At 35.7% G+C, this 18,965-nt stretch overlaps 1 protein-coding gene across 1 annotated transcript in view; it reads right to left on the minus strand.

The window, feature by feature from the left end:
- LOC145664274 (CDAN1-interacting nuclease 1) overlaps positions 1 to 18,965 on the minus strand; it is a 45,937-nt gene that overhangs the window by 12,772 nt on the left and 14,200 nt on the right. The window contains exons 2-5 of the mRNA XM_081730802.1: positions 16,213 to 16,317; positions 14,672 to 14,814; positions 12,116 to 12,195; positions 6,104 to 6,153 (exon numbers count right to left, since the gene is read on the minus strand). Of these exons, the coding sequence (XP_081586928.1) occupies positions 6,104 to 6,153; positions 12,116 to 12,195; positions 14,672 to 14,814; positions 16,213 to 16,317 (378 nt within the window). The remainder of the gene's footprint in view (positions 1 to 6,103; positions 6,154 to 12,115; positions 12,196 to 14,671; positions 14,815 to 16,212; positions 16,318 to 18,965) is intronic.

The raw sequence follows: 18,965 nt of genomic DNA on the forward strand, positions 1-18,965 counted from the left end.
GAGATCTTCCGATACAAATAATTGTTCCTTGAATTTTTTTGCACGATGCAACATAAGAAGGAGCATGTCCAGCATGGGAGAAACGATCCCTAAAGTGCGGAAGGAAGAACCATTTTGCCCTTGTAAGTGAATACGACACATTTCAATCGTCTGGTAGCAAACAAGCGCAAGAGTATGTGGACAAGACATTGTAAGAGAATTCTATAATGCGACAGGAAGACGTAAACGAGTTTAATATCTTAGCAAACCTTATTACATTGGATTCTATGAACATCGTAGGGGATAGCAATCAATTCAATGCCAAAGAAGATGCTGGGAAACCATTAACAACTTTTTATTTAGTAATCTCAGTAAAGTGGAATACTCGACCAGGAAAGAGTGGAACAGGAAAACTTCCAAAGAAGGAACGGCCGAATCTCCCGGAAAACTGTCAGATGAAAGTCACAGGAAACAGGCAAGAACCGGAGAATTTACCTCACAAAATACATGAGTGTTACCGGCATTAGATATCAATGAATGTCGCGAAGACAATCGAAACCAACGAAACAGCCTCTGGTCAAATGGTTCATACTTGGAGGCTTCGACTGCACCACAAAACTAAGGATAGTAAAAGCAACAAGAGGGCAGGACAGCATACTATATAGTCTTGGGACAACAAATCAGAAATGTGAGACTGATCAGTTGGTGGCTCAATTAGTTAATGGTCAGAACGAGACGCAAATACAGACTATTTGAGAAATGAACTAAAAATTATTCAGAAGAAAAACAAATGATCTCATTTGACGGGCAAATCACATAATTCGGCAAGATGAAGCAAGCATAAGTATGGAATATGTTTATCTGAATATCGAATGTGTTATGTTCTTACTTTTATTGTATTACATGTAATCCGTTTTACGTAAAGGGGGGAGAATGTAAGGAATTGAACAGCACGAAGTGCCACGAGAATTTTGTACATGCTCTATATAATCTCGTTGTTTTGGTAAGTAGTCTCTGCAAACAGAAAAATAATCTATTTGTCTCAAGTAAATATTGTGTTACTCGTTGACGTGGAATATATTCTCAATTTTGATGGAAGTTAGTGTTTGATTAATTAGTAATATAAGTACTCCCAAGAATCAGCTATGCCCTGTGATATAGATAATTGCAGATTAATACAAGAATTACTCGTAACTAATGTGTACATGATTCTGTATGTACAATATAAGGACGTAAGATGATTGCTATCATTCCATGTTCGTTACAAGCCCTCTTCACAAGAAAAGAAACAAAAATAGTTAATTACTTCACAATTACGCAAGAGAAAGTTTATAAATCCTCACCCTAACCAAAGAAACCTGCAAAAGTGAATAGTAATTTTATTCATCATAGTATTCCCTTTTCACTTCGTTGCTGCAATATTGCAGACCACTTAAATAAATATTGCAATATTCCTCTGCAAATCAAACATTTTGAGAGTAATGATGGCATTTGCTCCGTTCAAATGCTCACGCTTCAGAACCATTTTCGATCTAGGAAAGAGATATAGCCATCTTCGGAAGTAAGAAGAATGAGGATGTCTGTACTTGGAAACGCAATTCTTCCAGTCTGTCCACTGACTAACGCGTCTTATGTACTAGAGCATTGACCTGGAGAAAGGTAAAATTCGATTCGCTTTCCTTCTCCAATACCACTTTCATTCTGTCCAGCAGAGACGTATAATGTGCAACATTAATGGGTGCGCCACACTGAAGTAATCGATCACCAGACGTGGTCAGAAGCTTTGCAGTAGACCCCGTGTCCTGGTCTTTTTTTTAAACGAGAAGAACCTCTGCAGCTTCCTACCATCGACTGCACGCTATTCTCTTCAAACTGTTTCGAAATAGTTTTCCATTTACGTTTCTAGTTGGGAGTTTACAACTTTAGAAATCTATTTTGCCCCAAGTTTATTTATATCTATATTCTCAGGATTGACTGCTTGACTGGAATTTAACGTCCCGTTTCAGCATAAAGACATTTGAGACGGAATCTACTGCTTTAAACAGAATCCAAACCATTACATCAAACTTAGTACTCCTACAGAGGACCAGATTCAGGAATACGCGCACAGAAAGTTCTCCTCATAAGTTCTTATAAATAACCTGCCACAACTGTTCATAGCTTCAATTCCTTGGTTCTGGGGTCTAGGTTGCAATCCTCATTTCGAGCTCTCAGAACAAGTTATAGATCCTGGAAAATCTACACATGGACTTGGGTGGAAGACTAGCACAATATAAGCTTTGATTGTATGCTTCCCTTTCGTGTATGGTGTGGTGTGCTTGAACTCAACAATGATGCATGTCAGGCACGTTATCTGATGAAGTGTTTGATGAAGGCAATCATGTATTGCCGAAACTCTAACACACGCTTGGGAGCCGCGATGGCTCAGTGGTAGAGCGTTCACCTCTGGTGCATGGGGTCCTGGGTTCCAACCCTGTTCCCGCCAAGTGAACTTTGTGGTGGACAAATATCGTGTGCGTGTGTTTCCTCGGAGTTCTCCCGTTTCCTCCCACTTTCTTCATTCCACCATTTCATTCCTTTCTTATCATCACCGCCTCCTTTAGCCTAGCCGGCATAATCGTGGGACATAAAACTTAGGCCAGAAGATTTCATTTTCATTTTTTTCTAACACACGCTTTTGTCAGATTTTATTTAAATTATACGTATTTCGAAAGCTTGAATGAGCAATATTAAGAGTCCTTTCATTTTTCATCAGAATGAACAGTGGCAACTTTTCTTTCGTTTTTGTTGCACTAAATAGGGGTCGCAAAATTCTGAATAGAAATTTGAGGATGTTTCAGCTTAACTCTATATTTACAGTTAAAACTGATGTGGGCAACAATTTATCCTACGTGTGGACAATTAGTTTCACCAAAATTTATTAAATGCTTAATGATTGTTTCACGAATAAAGGGTCGTTAAAGTCAATGAGAGAGTAGTGATAATCAACAGTTGTAAACCTGTCTTAATGAGATGAAAGTGTTAATATTTAACAATACGTTGATTTTAATAATTGTGGATGAAATTGTCATGACCTTCTCTTAATAAATAGTATCTTACAAGGGAACCTTCCGAAAATGATAGTTGCAGTGAAAGATGTGGCCTATGCCAATTGAAAGAGCTGTAACAGAGATGAACATTCCCCCCCCCCCCCCAAAAAAAAAAAATAGCTGCCCATAGCGATAGGTTCAAGAAATATAAGGAGTGGAAGTTCGAAAAACAGCAAGGTTGGACAAGGGGAAAAAGTGCAAATTCCGAAGGGAAAAAAAAAAAAAAAAAAAAAAAAAGAGCACGGCAAAATACAATGCTGACAAGTGATGTATAGAAAGAGACTTGCCACAATAGGGAACAAATGAAGGCCACCAGTAGGGTTAACAGTGTTGCCAACTGCAATAAAAAGTACATGTTTTGCAAAAAGCACTATATGAAGTGAGTGCAATATTCAGTGTCATGTAGAACATAAGATATGACGTGTATAATCAGTGGTACAATCTAACAAAAGAGAATAGAAAAAAAAAAAAACAGAAGTACGAAAAATACGGAAAAGACGAAGTTGACCATAATGCGCCACATTTGATCACGAGCTGTGCATATTAGAATGAACAAAACAAGAAGCACCGTTTATGCATGAAACCGACGTACCTAGAGTCGAAAAGAAAAACGAGTTCCAAAGTTTGCACCATTGGCCATGAACATCCAGACAATTCTAATATAGTTAGGCCACTCGCTTCAGAAAAAGAAAATTCCGGCAACAGGCATCACTCGGAATGCATCAATGCTAGAGTGATTGAGGCAATGTCAAGTTGGGGAACATGAAATGGTTGGGTTGAGCCTACAACCGATAATAGAAGTAAACATTATGTCATGGTTGGATCGTATGTGGGAAATGTGTCCCACCAAACTTTGTGACCTGAAAGATTTGAGAAACGAACAAAAATGTGACGGATCCAGTTGCGCAGGAATGTACCAATATCAGGGGGTGATAAAAGTCTGTGAGAAGCAAGTGCCCCCAGGATCTCCATCATAGGGCCCCAGGAGCCAACTTCAAACTTTCAAATGGCAACAGGGACCGAGTGGTACCTCTCTCGATAGATCATGGAATGTGCAACAACACATATAAGAAACATTTGCTATATGAAGCATATTGTGTCTTATATGTTGTGTCTTAACATGTCATCGAACATTGTGATGTCAAATTGCTGCGAAGCGAAAAGAGATGTTGCAAATCCAATTGCACAGGAATGTACTCATGTCGAGGGCCAGGAAAACTTTGTAAGAAGCAAGTCCCCCAGGGTCCCCATCATAAGGCTCGAGGGGTCAACCGCAACATTTCAAATGGGAACAGGGGCGGATGATATTTCTCTGGATACATACAACACCGCCTATAAGAAACATTTGCCATATGAAGCACGGGTTTCAAAATGGCCGACAAAAATGCACGTTGTTCTTGTCACCGAGCAGATATTTTTGGCGGCCATTTTGAAAAACCATATAGTAAATATTTCTGATATTCGTTGTTGCATATTCCATGATTTACCGAAAGAAATATACCTCGACCGATGGTGCTACTTGAAATTTTGAAGCTGGCCCCTGGAACCCTATGATGGGGAAATTGGGGTCACTTGCATCTCACAGAAGTTTGTCGCCCGCTGAGATGGGTACATTTCTGCACAACTGGATGTGTCACATTTTTTTCCCTTTGAAACTATTTCAGTCGCAGAGTTAGGTGGGATACTCTGGATATATCATATAGACGGTGATAGTACTGCAGACAGCAACATACAGCAGATCAAGCCTTTAATTATGTTTGCTTTCTACAGGTGTGGATATGTGATAGAAAGACCACCAAAGGTTCCGACACCTCTACAGTACTGTTGCGAGACATTCACAGGCGATCATTGTACCATGTGTAACGGATTTGCAGTATTCCGCTGTGCTCACTGCAAATGTATCTTCTGTTTGGACCATTGTCTCATCGAACAATTGCACGTACAATGTGGACGAGCATGTACAAATGATGCGAAGGCTAATGCCTCTTGCCGGATTTCTTTTTGTGAAGCGAGTGGCCTAACTATATTAGAATTGTCTGGATTTTCATGGCGTGCTGCCAACTTTGGAACTCGTTTTTCTTTTCGACTCTAGGTACGTCGGTTTCCTGCATAGTTGGTGCTTTCTTGTTTTGTTCATTCTAATATGCACAGCTCGTGATCAAATGTGGCGCATTATGGTCAGCTTCGTCTTCTCCGTACTTTTCGTACTTCTATTTTTTCGATTCTCTTTTGTTAGATTGTACCACTGATTATACACGTCATATCTTATGTTCTACATGACACTGAATATTGCACTCACTTCATATAGTGCTCTTTGCAAAATATGTACTTTTCATTACAGTTGGCAACACTGTTAACCCTACTGGTGGCCTTCATTTGTTCCCTATTGTGGCAAGTCTCTTTCTATACATCACTTGTCAGCATTGTATTTTGCCGTGCTCCCCGTTTTTGCGGAATTTGTACTTTTCCCCCTTATCCAACCTTGCTGTTTCCCGAACTTCCACCACTTATATTTCTTGAACCTATTGCTATGGGCAGCTAATTTTTTTTGGGAATGTTCATCTCTGTTACAGTTCTTTCAATTGGCATAGGCCACATCTTTCACTGCAACTATCATTTTCGGAAGGTTCCCTTGTTAGATTAAAAGCATGATAGTGACAGGTCTTAGAATTTGATACTCGTATAAATGTAAATTAAGTCAAATACTCAGAACGACGCGCTGCCACCGAACCACGGTCCGAAAAAATACAAATTGCTGCCGCCGCCAAAATTTTGATTGACGTACAAATTTACTCATAAAATATGAATAACAGCACAAGGAATTGAGGACATTAGCACAAAAGTAAAGAACAACAATTTGAACAAAACTGTCAAAAGAAAAGACAATTTCTCGAAAATAATAAAAGACAATTTCTCGAAAATAATAAAAGACAATTGTCCTCTTATGCCATTCACTGAAATTACTTCAGTTAACATGTTAAGGTAAAAAAACAAACTGTGCTTGTTAGCGGTAAGAAAAAAATATTAACACTTACTGTTTAATACTATCAGCTACTGGACCGTATTGATCGTCATATAAAACAGACTGAAAAAGAAAAGATATACAAACCGTAATTAGAATTTTGAATTTTACGTCAAATATTCAATTTTTCTGTATACTATCAAGACTAAAACGTGCTTCCTTTCAATATAATGAAATCAGGACAGAACTTAAAATGAAATCTTATTCATGGATAGAAAGCCATAATCTATGTAACCAAAACCTATTGCCATTCAAAAATTCCTGGTGGACAAACACCGTGTGCGTGGGTTTCCTCGGGGTTCTCCCATTTCCTCACACTTTCTTCATTCCAGCATTTCATTCATTTCACATCATCACGTCTCCTTTAGCCTAGCCGGCAAAATCATGGGACGTAAAACTTATAGATTTCATTTTCATTTTTTTCTAACACACGCTTTTGTCAGATTTTATTTAAATTATACATATTTCGTATTCACTAAATCAGAAATTCAAAATCTACCAGAAAAGATAGAAACCTCCCACAACCCTTAACAAAAATCAACAATTTTACTTACCAGGGTTGTTTTGTTTAAAACAAAATGTTTAAAACAAATGATTAAAACTTGTTTTAAACAATTGATTTTGTTTAAAACAAAATATGTATACGTTTTAAACATTTTGTTTTAAACACGTGTGTTTTTTAAGACTTGTTTTAAGCATACTATATGTTTATTTTTATTTTTATTTAATTTTTGTGAAAAAATCTGTCAGAGAAAGAAAATTGTCAAAAAGTGCTATTGACATTCAAAAGACTCCTTTCTTCCCATGTGAATGTTTTGATTTTTTGTAGCTACAGCAAGTCAATGTAGTGATCTACAATTTATTTTGTATCTCCCCCCCCCCTTATTTTTAACGTATTTGTATTGTTTAAATGCTTCTCAGTTAACTTGCGAGAAAGTGTCGTAGTCTAAGGTTGGGCTACTTGTAGAACTGATATTTAAAAAATAAATAAATAAATAAAATAAAATAAAATAATTATCATGGAAACAATTTTTTGCTTTGTATTCAGAAAGCAAACAAAAGGTTATTTGCTAAATTGCGGTTGTTCTGAAATTAAAATATATCAGGCATTCGTTGATACAGTACATGTTGGTTCTCAGTCTCCGTACAACTTGGAATCGTTTAACATTAGTTTTACGGGGAGAAAAAAGTACATCTTTTGGAGCAAATCTGTTAAAGTAACTCAAACTCCATCAGCCAAAAAAATAAATAAATAAATAAATAAATAAATAAATAAATAAATAAATAAATAAATAAATAAATAAATAAAAAATAAAAAAAAATTAAAAAAATAAAAAATCATACGAGCTCGTTGCAAAACGTGTAAGAAATAAATGGATGGTTTAATTCAAAGAATGAAGAATCATTATGAAAAATGCAATGCTGAGAAAAAACTGGAAACCCAAACAAATGGTAAAAGTGTTGATCCGAAAATTGCTTTTGATGATTCTAACGTCAGTGATGTGGTTGAGATGCAACTGGAAACTTCAGGTAAGAATTAATTTTGTGCCATCAACTTCTTTTTCATTATATTATGAAAATTTTATTTCGTCCTATTCCCTATCTCAATTCTAAATTTTTTTAAAAACTTTACACCTTTGCATAGCTTGTATGAAGGGACCACGCGAGAATGCGAAAGGTATGGCAGTCGCCCGCGGTAACATCAGTGCCGAACGTCAGTGTCTGGAACAATTTGATCTCAATTTGTTCGTCTGTCTGTATGTATGCACCGCGCTACAGGGCGCAATTTTCGGTCTTTGAACATATTTTGAGGGTAGAGGCACGAGACGTCGGAATTTGCTGTATAGATTTTGACTGTGATCCGACGTAAAATTTCAGAATTAGTGGTTCGGATCCCACTTTAAACAAAAAGCCCTGTCTCATATAGCCTTGCTGCCGATGCAACACTGTAATCAATCAAACTGAACAAACTAATTTTATGCGTTTCGAACAATCTTGGGTTGCAGGATAAATTTGGTTCTAATTCAGTTTTTAAAAAATATTTTTAGGTATGGGGAAGAAAAAGCGCAAGGGATCCAAGTCCCTTTTCAGAAAGGTTCACTTTTGCTCAGCACACGCAGTATCTTCGTAGCCAAGAGTTCGAAATAAATGAAACAAAAACCACGTGAAAGGGTGTGGACTAGAGTTTCATAGGACAACCGTTGGACAAGGGAGTTGATGGAATGGGGAGAAGGGCTTATTTCCCCCTCCTTTGTCACAAATTCAAGATATTAACATTATATAGTGTACGCTGCAGCGTGGGAATGATTAACAAGTCATGTCCCGAATGTCATAGACAATGATGCATAATTACGTTAAGTAAATGCAGGGTGTGTCGAAAAGAATACACGTACGGAAAATGTCATATCTTCACAACCACGAATCCGAAACGAAGAAAGAAAAACTACGTGACAAGGTGCAATCTAGAATTTTATATGATTGCCGCTAGAGGGGCGACTGTTTAGAGGTCATCCGTCCCCTACCTTGAATTTCATATTTTGAGGGCAGTAATGCAGATTTAGAAACCTTTTGCTGAACAAAGTTCAACAGAAAAAAATTGAAGTCCTTACACCGAATAAATACGGATTTTAGTCAGTTATAATCCATTACCATTGGCCGTAAGAAGCTATAGGCCTATATTGCTCTCTTGTATATTTTTTGGCCCAAGGATTCCAAAGGTGGTTATACTTTCGAGTTTCGAGCCTGATTAAAATTCTGGAAATTGGGCCTAAGCAACTTTCCAGTTTTAATCATCTGTATGTTCTCCGTATTTATTCGGTATAAGAAACTCAAGCTTGTTCTTTTGGACTTATCAAAAGATTTCTAAAACTGCCTTACTACCTCCAAAATCTGAAATTCAGGGTGGGGATGGAAGCGGTTGCCCTCCAGTCCCACTGACGCCCCTGTCTAGCGGCTGTCCTATGAAAATATCCCACGCCCTTTCGCATGGTTTTAATTACATTTGTTTTGAACTCTTGACTGCGAAGATATTACGTTTTGAAATAGATTTTATTAGCTGAGCAAAACTGAACTTTATTGAAAATGGATTTAGATCCATTGTGTTTTGAACGCTCCAAATATTACCTTTCTTCAATAAATTATTGACTCAAAAAACAACCAATTACATAGATTTGCAGAAAATATTCTAAACTTAGCACAACATGAAGTGTGCTTCAAACATTACTTTTCGAAAATTTATTATTTTAAAATAATATTACAGGTAGCATTAGTGTTCTGAAATAGTAATCAAATTTTGCATAAAAAATCTCACCCACCTCCACGAAACGCGAGCTTAGCCCCTAAAGGCACAACTAGAAATCTTTCAGAAGCGGCAACTCCGAAATGACTTGTTTTTGGGGACTAAAATAACGCACAAGTGTATTTCTGGTAAAATTCTATCCTTAAAACATGTAACACGAGTCCCTTTGCATTTGAAATTTCGAATACCAATCAAAGATGTCCGCCATGATGCTTGATAGGACTATCTGATGTGTCAGACCATTTCCAAGTTTCATCATTCTCTCTCAACCTGTTCTCAACACAGAAGGGTGGTGAGGAATCATAAATAGAAGAAGTAAATATAAACTCAACTTCAAAATATCTGCAGAGGATTCACACGGGAATAAACAAAAAAAGAAACAATGACCATTTTTTTAGATCAAAGAAAACGTATAGTTGAGTTTTTCATTATCTTAACTTCCCTCCCCCTGCGAAAGGAACGAAATGTATACTTTTTGTCAACTCTAAAAGCAAAATAATACTCGTGGTGGATGGAAAACATGTTTTCACGATTCTACACGAAAGGAAACTTTTACGTCGCAATAACGTGTGCAACTGAAAGGGAAAACAAATCTCGAATTTCAGATCCCGCCTGTGACATTATCAACCTCTAATGGACAAATGAATATCGATTTTGAAATCAATTGTTGTCCTTATACTTCAGAGCACCCCATACGACATACTAAGGTTGTAAGGTTTGACAGCACTATAAAGTTGCACTATATGCATCCCACATATGGCAATATTTTCCGTGGAATACATGAATAGTTTAAAGAAATACCGATATGCGTCATAAGATGATTCCTGGAAAGTTTAAAGGGTAAACATATTAAATTTGCAATTACTACATTTTTATGCTAATCATATTACTTATTACTCTAACTGAGCTTCACTAATTGCAGTAATTTTAAAATATTCCCGGTGGTTTAATTGTAGCCTGGTCTCTAATCCGATGTCAGGACTTGTTAGTTTGTGGTGGACAATATCGTGTCCGTGAGTTTGCTGCTGTTCTTCCATTTCCTTCCGTTTACTTACATTCTCACCTGTCTCCTTCAGCATAATCGCAGCGATACAGTAAACTGAATATCCACTTGATTCCAAAGCGTACAGCATTATGTTTGATGGAGAAATCACTAAACTGGAAACCCTAATTGAAATTCAATTCAGCTCTGAGAATATAACTATAATGCAGTTCACGGAATCTTTGGTTTGAACATCTATCTAACTAAAATCAAAGTTCTTCATAAGCATTTATACAAAACCAGTAAAGTTCTCGTTTCCTAAAGAATCGAATCTTTCAACAAATTCAAAGCTACAAATCTCACAGTTCAGAGATAGAACTGATAGTAGTAGGGGGATGGAAGGAGCTCAGCGATAGAACGATTACATGTAGGGTAGAAGGGAGTTCCCTGATTTAATCTCAAGCCAAGTGAGTTTGTGAAGAATAACATCGTATCCATGAGTTCTTCGGGGTTCTACCGCTTACTCCCATATTTTCATTTCAACAGTTCTTCCACAGTCATTTACCGTACTCCCTGAGCTTAAATCGCATATCCCTGAGACATTGAGCTAAACAATATATTTAATTTCATTTGTGTTATTATTAGACTTCCAAACTATGATATGCATAAGTATCGGAAGTCTTATAGAACGGCTTGTCCGTCCATCTGTCTATTGACAGGTATCAAAAGTAAAAACGACAAGATATATCAAGATGCAGTTCTTTGCAATCGATTTAGCGTTCCAAGAGTGGGTTTCATCTCCTCCGTTCACTCTCTATTCAAACAGAAGTGGTACAAATTAAGTCATTTCCGGTTTCGACGTTTATCACTATAGAATGAAGACGGTAACAGATAGCGAGAAGCTGTCTTTTGAAAATGATTCAGCGTTTCAATGCAACGTACCATGACTATCCCGAACATTGTACCAAAAAGCAGAAGTTGTTCAAAATAATATTACTTCACATTTCAATACTGATTTCAACATAGTAAAAATGATAAGAGATATCGAGATGCAGTGGTTTATAATTGAATCAGCGTCCCAAGAACAGGTTTCATCTTGTCCGTTAATGCTCTATTCAAGCCGGAAGTGGCTCAAATAAGCCCTTACCGGTTTCAACACTTATCGTCATAGAAAAAAAAATGTAATAAATAACGACAAACTGTTTTCTGCAGTCGATCCAGTATTTCAAGAGACAATATCGTCAAAACCTATAACATTTTACCAAATCCGGATGTAGTTGAAATTTACTACTACTTCTGGTTTCAATACTGATTTCCGTAGAGCAAAAAAGGTAAGAGATATCGAGATGTAATTTTTTGCAATTGATTTTGCTTCCCAAGAGTAGATTCTATATTGTCCCATAACCCTCTACTCAATGCGGAAATGGATCACATAAACGATTTTCGGTTTCAACCTTTATCGCCATAGAACAAAAACAGTTCAGCAAAGCGGCTTTTTGATATGGGTTCGGTGTCCGAGGTACAGGTTCTTATTAATCTATTGCAACCAGTAGTTATAGATACACTACTTGAAGCTTGAGTATTGAATCCCCATTGTTTGGAAATCTACCGTAGTTTCACATTGTGAAACGAAACTCATTTGTTATATATTTATATATTATTATTATTTTATTTTATTTTAATGTTAAGTTTCGCATGTACATTTACTCTAAACTCCGTATATTAACGGTCCCGCAAGTACTTACCAAATAAACTTCATATGCTAAATCTTTGTCTTCTATTAAAGTTGTATCCTTCATCATCCTTGTAATGACAGTTTTGGGTACTGCATTAAAAGAAAGAAGAAAACAAACCGTTAAACATATTTTGTTGCTCAACTGTCATTTTATACATTATAGTTACAATTGTGATTTTAGACTATTTGAAAATCATTGCCAATGCAGCTAGTTTTTCTTCAGATATAGAATTCTTATGAGAATTGTATGAAATATAGTTTCAAATTTGACTTTATGTTTATGAGAAACAGAAGTATCAGTTATGTCATTTATATCACATCCTTTAAACTAATGATACAATGAGATTTAAAGAGCGACAACGTGCAAAATCACTGGGAAGTCAACGCACAGAGGATGTAAATTACAGTACAATTTATGCGGTCTGAAATTAAAAATGCGTGGCTGTCTGTGGAGAGACTAGCTGACACGGCAGTTAGTAAACCAGTAAGTGTGGTGTGCAGACACCCAGACATGATCATCGGATCAGTTGCAGATACTTACTATTTACAAAATTAGACTATTTCTTCTTACATTGTTTGATGAGCATGTTATTTAATATTACATTTTACATTTACATCATATTTATGTTCCAAAATTACTCACAATTTTCTAGTATTAATAAATTATAATCTTCTATAACAAGGTTTGAAATTAAGGTGGACGAGAGTTGCCTGGAAGTTCTCAAACGACAAATACAATAGTACAGCAACAAATTATTAGGAGACTTCAATTATAAGTCTGCCACCATTTACTTTTTAAAATCTTAAATAATTTCTATGATCACGTTCTAGAGCACAGTGTTGCACATCACAAACCAGATTCAAGCACTAGCTGTACATTGGATAGTACGTTCGAAATTGTAATTGGCTAGTGTTCCCTGTGGTACCCAGCGTACTGAGGTGATCCGTAGAGAGCACACATAAAACATAATCTCATATTCGAAACAGCCAAGTTTTAGTTTCTATGGAGGAAGCTGTATTGAGTAAACTTATGCTCAAATACGTTATATAGTTACAATATCGTGTTTTTTTAATGAAGTAAGAGAGTCGTCGAGAAAGTAAAGAACGTTTTGGTTACTATTCGAATCAGCGACCCCAGAAACTATGGATTCAATTTTAATATCAGTCGTTTTCGATTACCTGTCATCTCCTTCCTCTTACCAGTCCTAGGAAGATTTTAACCCCACTTAAATACCTTCATGGCAAGGGAATGCTACAATGATATAAGAAAATCTGGTACTGCGTTATTGGAAATGATAGACATTCAGAAGATATATCTAAAAACGTAGTGTTCCACATATTTTGTATCACTGGATGATTTTACCTTTCGAATGAACTTCTCGTTTAGTTTAAGGTAATTCCAGAATTACAGCAACACTAATATCAAATACTATAAATTGCAATCAAAGAAATGACGATCGTAAAAATTCTGCATGTCCGAAGGAACTATTAGAAATGGTCTTTAAGAAAAAAGCCTAATATGAACAATAACACGTACAACACACTTCTTGAGATTTCATAACTCTTCCAACTGTTTCTTAATTCTTGTGCAACTAGAACCACTCACTTTCATACACTATCTATAATTGATCTTATGGCAAAACACAACTATCAACACTAGATTATCAGGTTGTACATTTTCAAACATTACATAAACCAGGATTATCTGTAGTGCTACTTAGTACATAGGTACAAAATTTCCAAATAAAAGTAAACATATTCATGTAATTCCACGCTTCTCTACTAACCAGATATTTCTATAACTTAATAACACAGCACAATACAATGTGGTAACTTATTACCTTGAGATTCTTGACATAAGCACATCTCTTACAACTTTAATCCTCTAGAGACAGGCGTGGCATGTATACATACGAACGATCATTCTGCTGAGGACAAGTGTGGTATATAAATGCAACATACGAACAGAGAGGACGGGTGAGGTTTATAAGCCTCATCTGCATTTCATTTGTTAAATAAGTCATTCAATACCCAATCAAAGGGATGAGTGCCTTTTAGGGCGTCCATTTTTTTTCGTCTCTGAAGAAAGAAGAAAGCCATTTCTAAAGGGTTACGAGGCACTACTTTTATTATCATATCACTTTTTTAGCTTCTTTCGATATATTTTAAAAATTGTCATGTATTGTACTTTGTTCTATTCTATTTACTTATGCGTGGACATTTATTGTATTTGAAGAATGGATGGATTGATTATTGAAAACATTGGAAAATGGAATTTAGAATCTAAATTTTAGATCTGATTTTAAATTTAGAAGATAAGTATGTCCTCGCATATCAAGAACTTTAAAGCAAATCATATCTATTCATCTGAATCTCGAGCCTTTAGTAGTACACAGTATTGAAATCTGTAGCGTGTTACTCTACAGTTATCAAATTTACTTTGATATGCGAATAAAATGCAACTAATAAAGCAAGGACGTATTCGATTTTAGTAATAAATTTAAAACACAAAACAGTGCTCTAATTAAACAACTCGACTAAATAATATAATAATATAAACTGTTACCGGGTGCATCTGTCTCGACTGCCATTCTCTCATAATACTGCTCAAGTACGTGCCTCGCTATTAAAGAAGGAGACGAGTCAACCTCGTTTGCTAATCTAATTAGAACTCCTGGTTCCTCACCGGCATTTATGGCTTCGATATACCTAAGGAAAGACCACAGAGAAAGAAAACAAAATATTTATTTTTATAAGAAATATTCAAAAGATCAACAATATGTACTAATTTAAGTATCACTAAACTTTCATAACTCTCCATCCATCCACCATCTGAACACGCATTATGACTATTAACATGCGATTGAACAATGATAAAAGTTTATAGGTTTAGAGTTAAGTTCTATGATAATTTTCTTCTAAAAGATACGACATAAAGAGTTAAAATATTAGAAAAATATATTTATCTCTCTGTATAAAAAAGGAATCGACGTTGTTTGTCGCCTTTGCACAAGAAAACGGTTTAAGTGTTTGACATTAATTATTTAACATAGTTAACACTTTTATCATTTCCCTTAGAAATAACATAGAAAGGTTATTTATGGAAATGAACCAACGTATTTTTATACTAATTTATAAATTTATTCTTTTATTTACTGCATCTAATATTTAACATAGTAACTATATTATTTCGGGTTCTCTGATACCTTTCTCAGTGGATTTTGGCAGCTCAAATACAAACTCATCTCAGTTCTTACAATTCTGTCTTGCACTACTCCGTGATGAGATCAAAATCTTGTAAATATGATCATGTAAATTCCTTACACTAGAATTCCCTTCTTTTGAGTTGCTGTGCAAAAATTAAGCAAAATTTTCATGAAGACTTGTAATTTTGTGTTAGGTGTAAAAATCTTGCTTGTAATAGACACTGTGATGATGCTGTTAAAATATTCAATCTACGATTAAGCGAGCGTTAGTTGAACCTTAAACTTCTATGATTACACATTTCTTTAACTTGAGAGAAGACATAAACACATAAATTTTTACATTATATAGTAAATACTTAACTAGTTTTTACGAAGTAGCATTGTAATAAATTATCTTGAGTTCTTATTATTTTTCTTAATGATACACTTAATAAAATATGAAAGGTGGAGTATTTTTTTTTTTTTTTTTTTTTTTTTTTTTTTTTTTTTTTTTTGGTAAACACTGAATATGTATTTTATTAAATCAAGTACACCTAATAGTACATTGAATATTAGACGCAGTAGTCAAAGAGTACGCTTACAAAATAAAGATTGTTATATAATAATAAATAGGAGACAGTTATTAAAATAATTATAAATGATGAGAAATGATAAGTTATATTACTAACAGTGACCCATACCAACCTAAGTTTTCGAGATTAACTATCTGATGGTCAGAGTACACTGAGAAATGAGACAAGTGAACAAAAGTCGAAAATGTTCGGGTATCAATGACATGCAACGGACAGATACTTTGTGCCATTTCACCCACTCCTAAGAATAGATTTTTGCAAGTTAAAGATCCAGCTGCGTAAATACGAAACGGTAATTAAACAATGGAATACTCTAAAAATCAGCTTACCTGTTATAAAATAACTCAGTTGAATTCATCCTTCTTTGGTGATTTCGTTTCATTTTTCTTTGGTATTCCAACGAATATATGCTACCCAAAGTATAGACTGGTACACTGTGCAATAATGAAAACCAATAAGAATACTATCTTAAAGCAAAGGAAAAATTAAAAAAAAAAAAAAAAAATCGTTACAAATATTACTCTACTTACAGATTACACATTAATACTACTTATATTAAATTTTGCAGTCGACATTTATTCTTGTTAAAAACTAAAATTCGCAACTTAAGAATACTAAAAGAAAGTCATAATTATTTTACAAAATATTACTCGATATTTAAAAGTGCTAATGTAACTAGTAGATAAAAGAAGAAAGCTTTCCGTGATAGTTTGTGGTGTTTGCTGCAGGAATCTTTGAATTACATTTTATACTCTTACTCATATACCTACAGGCCCATTCCTATAAATTCATTTCGAAGTTACGAGCAAAACAATAGCTGAAAGTAGGGAAGCACTTTTCACGTGAATACCAGAATGGTACATAAATACAACAAATGTATCATTCTGGTATATCACATGAAAAGTGCTTCCACACTCTTAGCTACTCTCTTGCTCGTAACTTCGAAATAAATTTATAGGAACGCAGATCTCCGTCCCATGCGGAGAAAGAATTACGTTCTATCACCGTCAATCAAAATATATTAAAGAACTCCCTCTTGGCTAAGCGGTTAGCGTACGCGCCTTTAGCGTGGGAGACCCGGGTTCAATTCCCGGCGGGAGCTCATGTGGTTCGGATTCCACGTTAATCAGTAGGTCCACGTCTCATATAGCCTCGCTGCTGAACGGGACGCTAAACTAAAATCACCTCACCTCAAAATATATTAAAGATGATTCAAGCACCAAACCTACTGACACACGAATAATTAGAAAAATATACATTTTCGCTGGCCATCTGAACCATGTCATATATTGCTTAACAGGGTGATTAATATTATCCTTATTTTGCTCTGCACACAATCCTCCTTCAACAATGTACAACTTAACCAAAAATATTGTACTGAATTTGATACGCCATGAAGACTTCAGGATAAATGTCGACATTCGTCATATAAATTTAATACTTTTAATAATATTCGTTCGAGAACTAGCTTCAAGAGTAATCAGATCTCAGTTCAGATATTCTTGAGGCACTTGTTCTGGACAATCGAATGTCTTTTATTTTTTTAAAGTATGTCCTCCAATAAAGCTGTATGACACGATTCGAGAAGTTCAGAATAGATGGTCCCGGCTTCAATTCCCGGTGAGAGAGCACAAAATTCAATTTCACAAGCATTCACTTTCATTAATCATCTATATCTCCTTTAGCCTAATGGCATAGCGTGGGACGTTGAACTAAAAAAAAAATATTTTTTTTTTTTACTTTTAGCTCTTTTTCCACATTCTGAATATAAAAATTATTGTTTAGTAACATATAACATATTTCTATTTGTTATACAACACTGAGCTCGAAAGTAAGCTGTTTGAAACGATGTTTATGGTGTGTGTAGATTAACATTATTTACGGATTGGAATTTTAACGATCTTTTTCAGCTGGAATCCGAAACATTACTCGAGTTTCTATCCAAGGCATTTTTCACCTCACCAGAAGTCAAATCAAAGAAAACGCACATGGAAAACACGCGTGTTAGTCATTCGGCCATAAAGGGGAATGTTGCAAGGCAGCTCTCAAGGTGTGATGCTGACTAAACAAAATGCGGTTTATCGCTATATGGCGGTAGGCGTTACTTAAGAAGTTTATACGCCACAGTTATATTAATGGTCTTAAGGGCTTGCATTTATATATGATACCAACGCCCTTGCCGTACTGGAATACATCTTCTGGTAAGATTTGCGAAATCGAGCGATGACGAGTCTGGTCGAGGAAATATTGGTGACCGTTTGTACTCACCAGATGGTGTTGGCAGTGCGACGTCCACCAGTCATGAGCACAATTGGGGAGCAAACTGAAAGAGGTAGTGACCTCCGGTCTAGAATGCCAACATTAACGGCGTGGGGAGTCAATGTGTTGGGACCATCATCCCAAAGGCATAAGTGCCACAAGCCAGCTAGTAGGTTGTGGCCCCTTAAGGGCTATTGCGCCAGGAGTTTAGCTTTTATCTATACTAGTTGTTCCTCCGAAGCTTGCCTGCACGTTAGTGACATCTCTTGGCTATAGGTAGGAAGTAGTGCAGCTAGCGACAATTATTAGCCTGACTGTGAACTATTAAGAGCCTGAATGACAGATTGATGCGTTTTGGTTTTATAAAAAGAATATAACGGAAGATACTAACGTAAGGACTTCCAAATTAGTGGAAAGCCACATTGTTGTCTAATTTATTTGTGTTCGGGTGTCCTAGTCAAGTAAAATACAAATGCTGAACATTTATTGACCCTATGGAAATGAACTGGGATTCACGAGACTCGAAGAAGAGCATGAAAACCAGACAAGCACGTAATACAACCACTACAAGAGAAAAAAGGCAAATCCTGAAGCAGTGAACAGAAAATTGTTATAAATAACAGTGATCTTATCTTCATATGTAAATCATATTTTAATATTTTTACCCCACAGAAACTTACAAGTATAAAGAAAGAAAAAGAGAAAACCAACTAAACCTATACGGGCCATTTTTTTTAATAGTAGATTTTGACTGCTATGCCGGCATAATCGTTTCCCCGAATGCCAACGTGTCCTGGCACTCAGAATCAGCAGACAACGATGA

The sequence above is a fragment of the Thermobia domestica genome, chromosome 11 (assembly GCF_964235325.1).
Source record: "Thermobia domestica chromosome 11, izTheDome1.hap1.1, whole genome shotgun sequence".
Lineage (NCBI taxonomy): Eukaryota > Metazoa > Arthropoda > Insecta > Zygentoma > Lepismatidae > Thermobia > Thermobia domestica.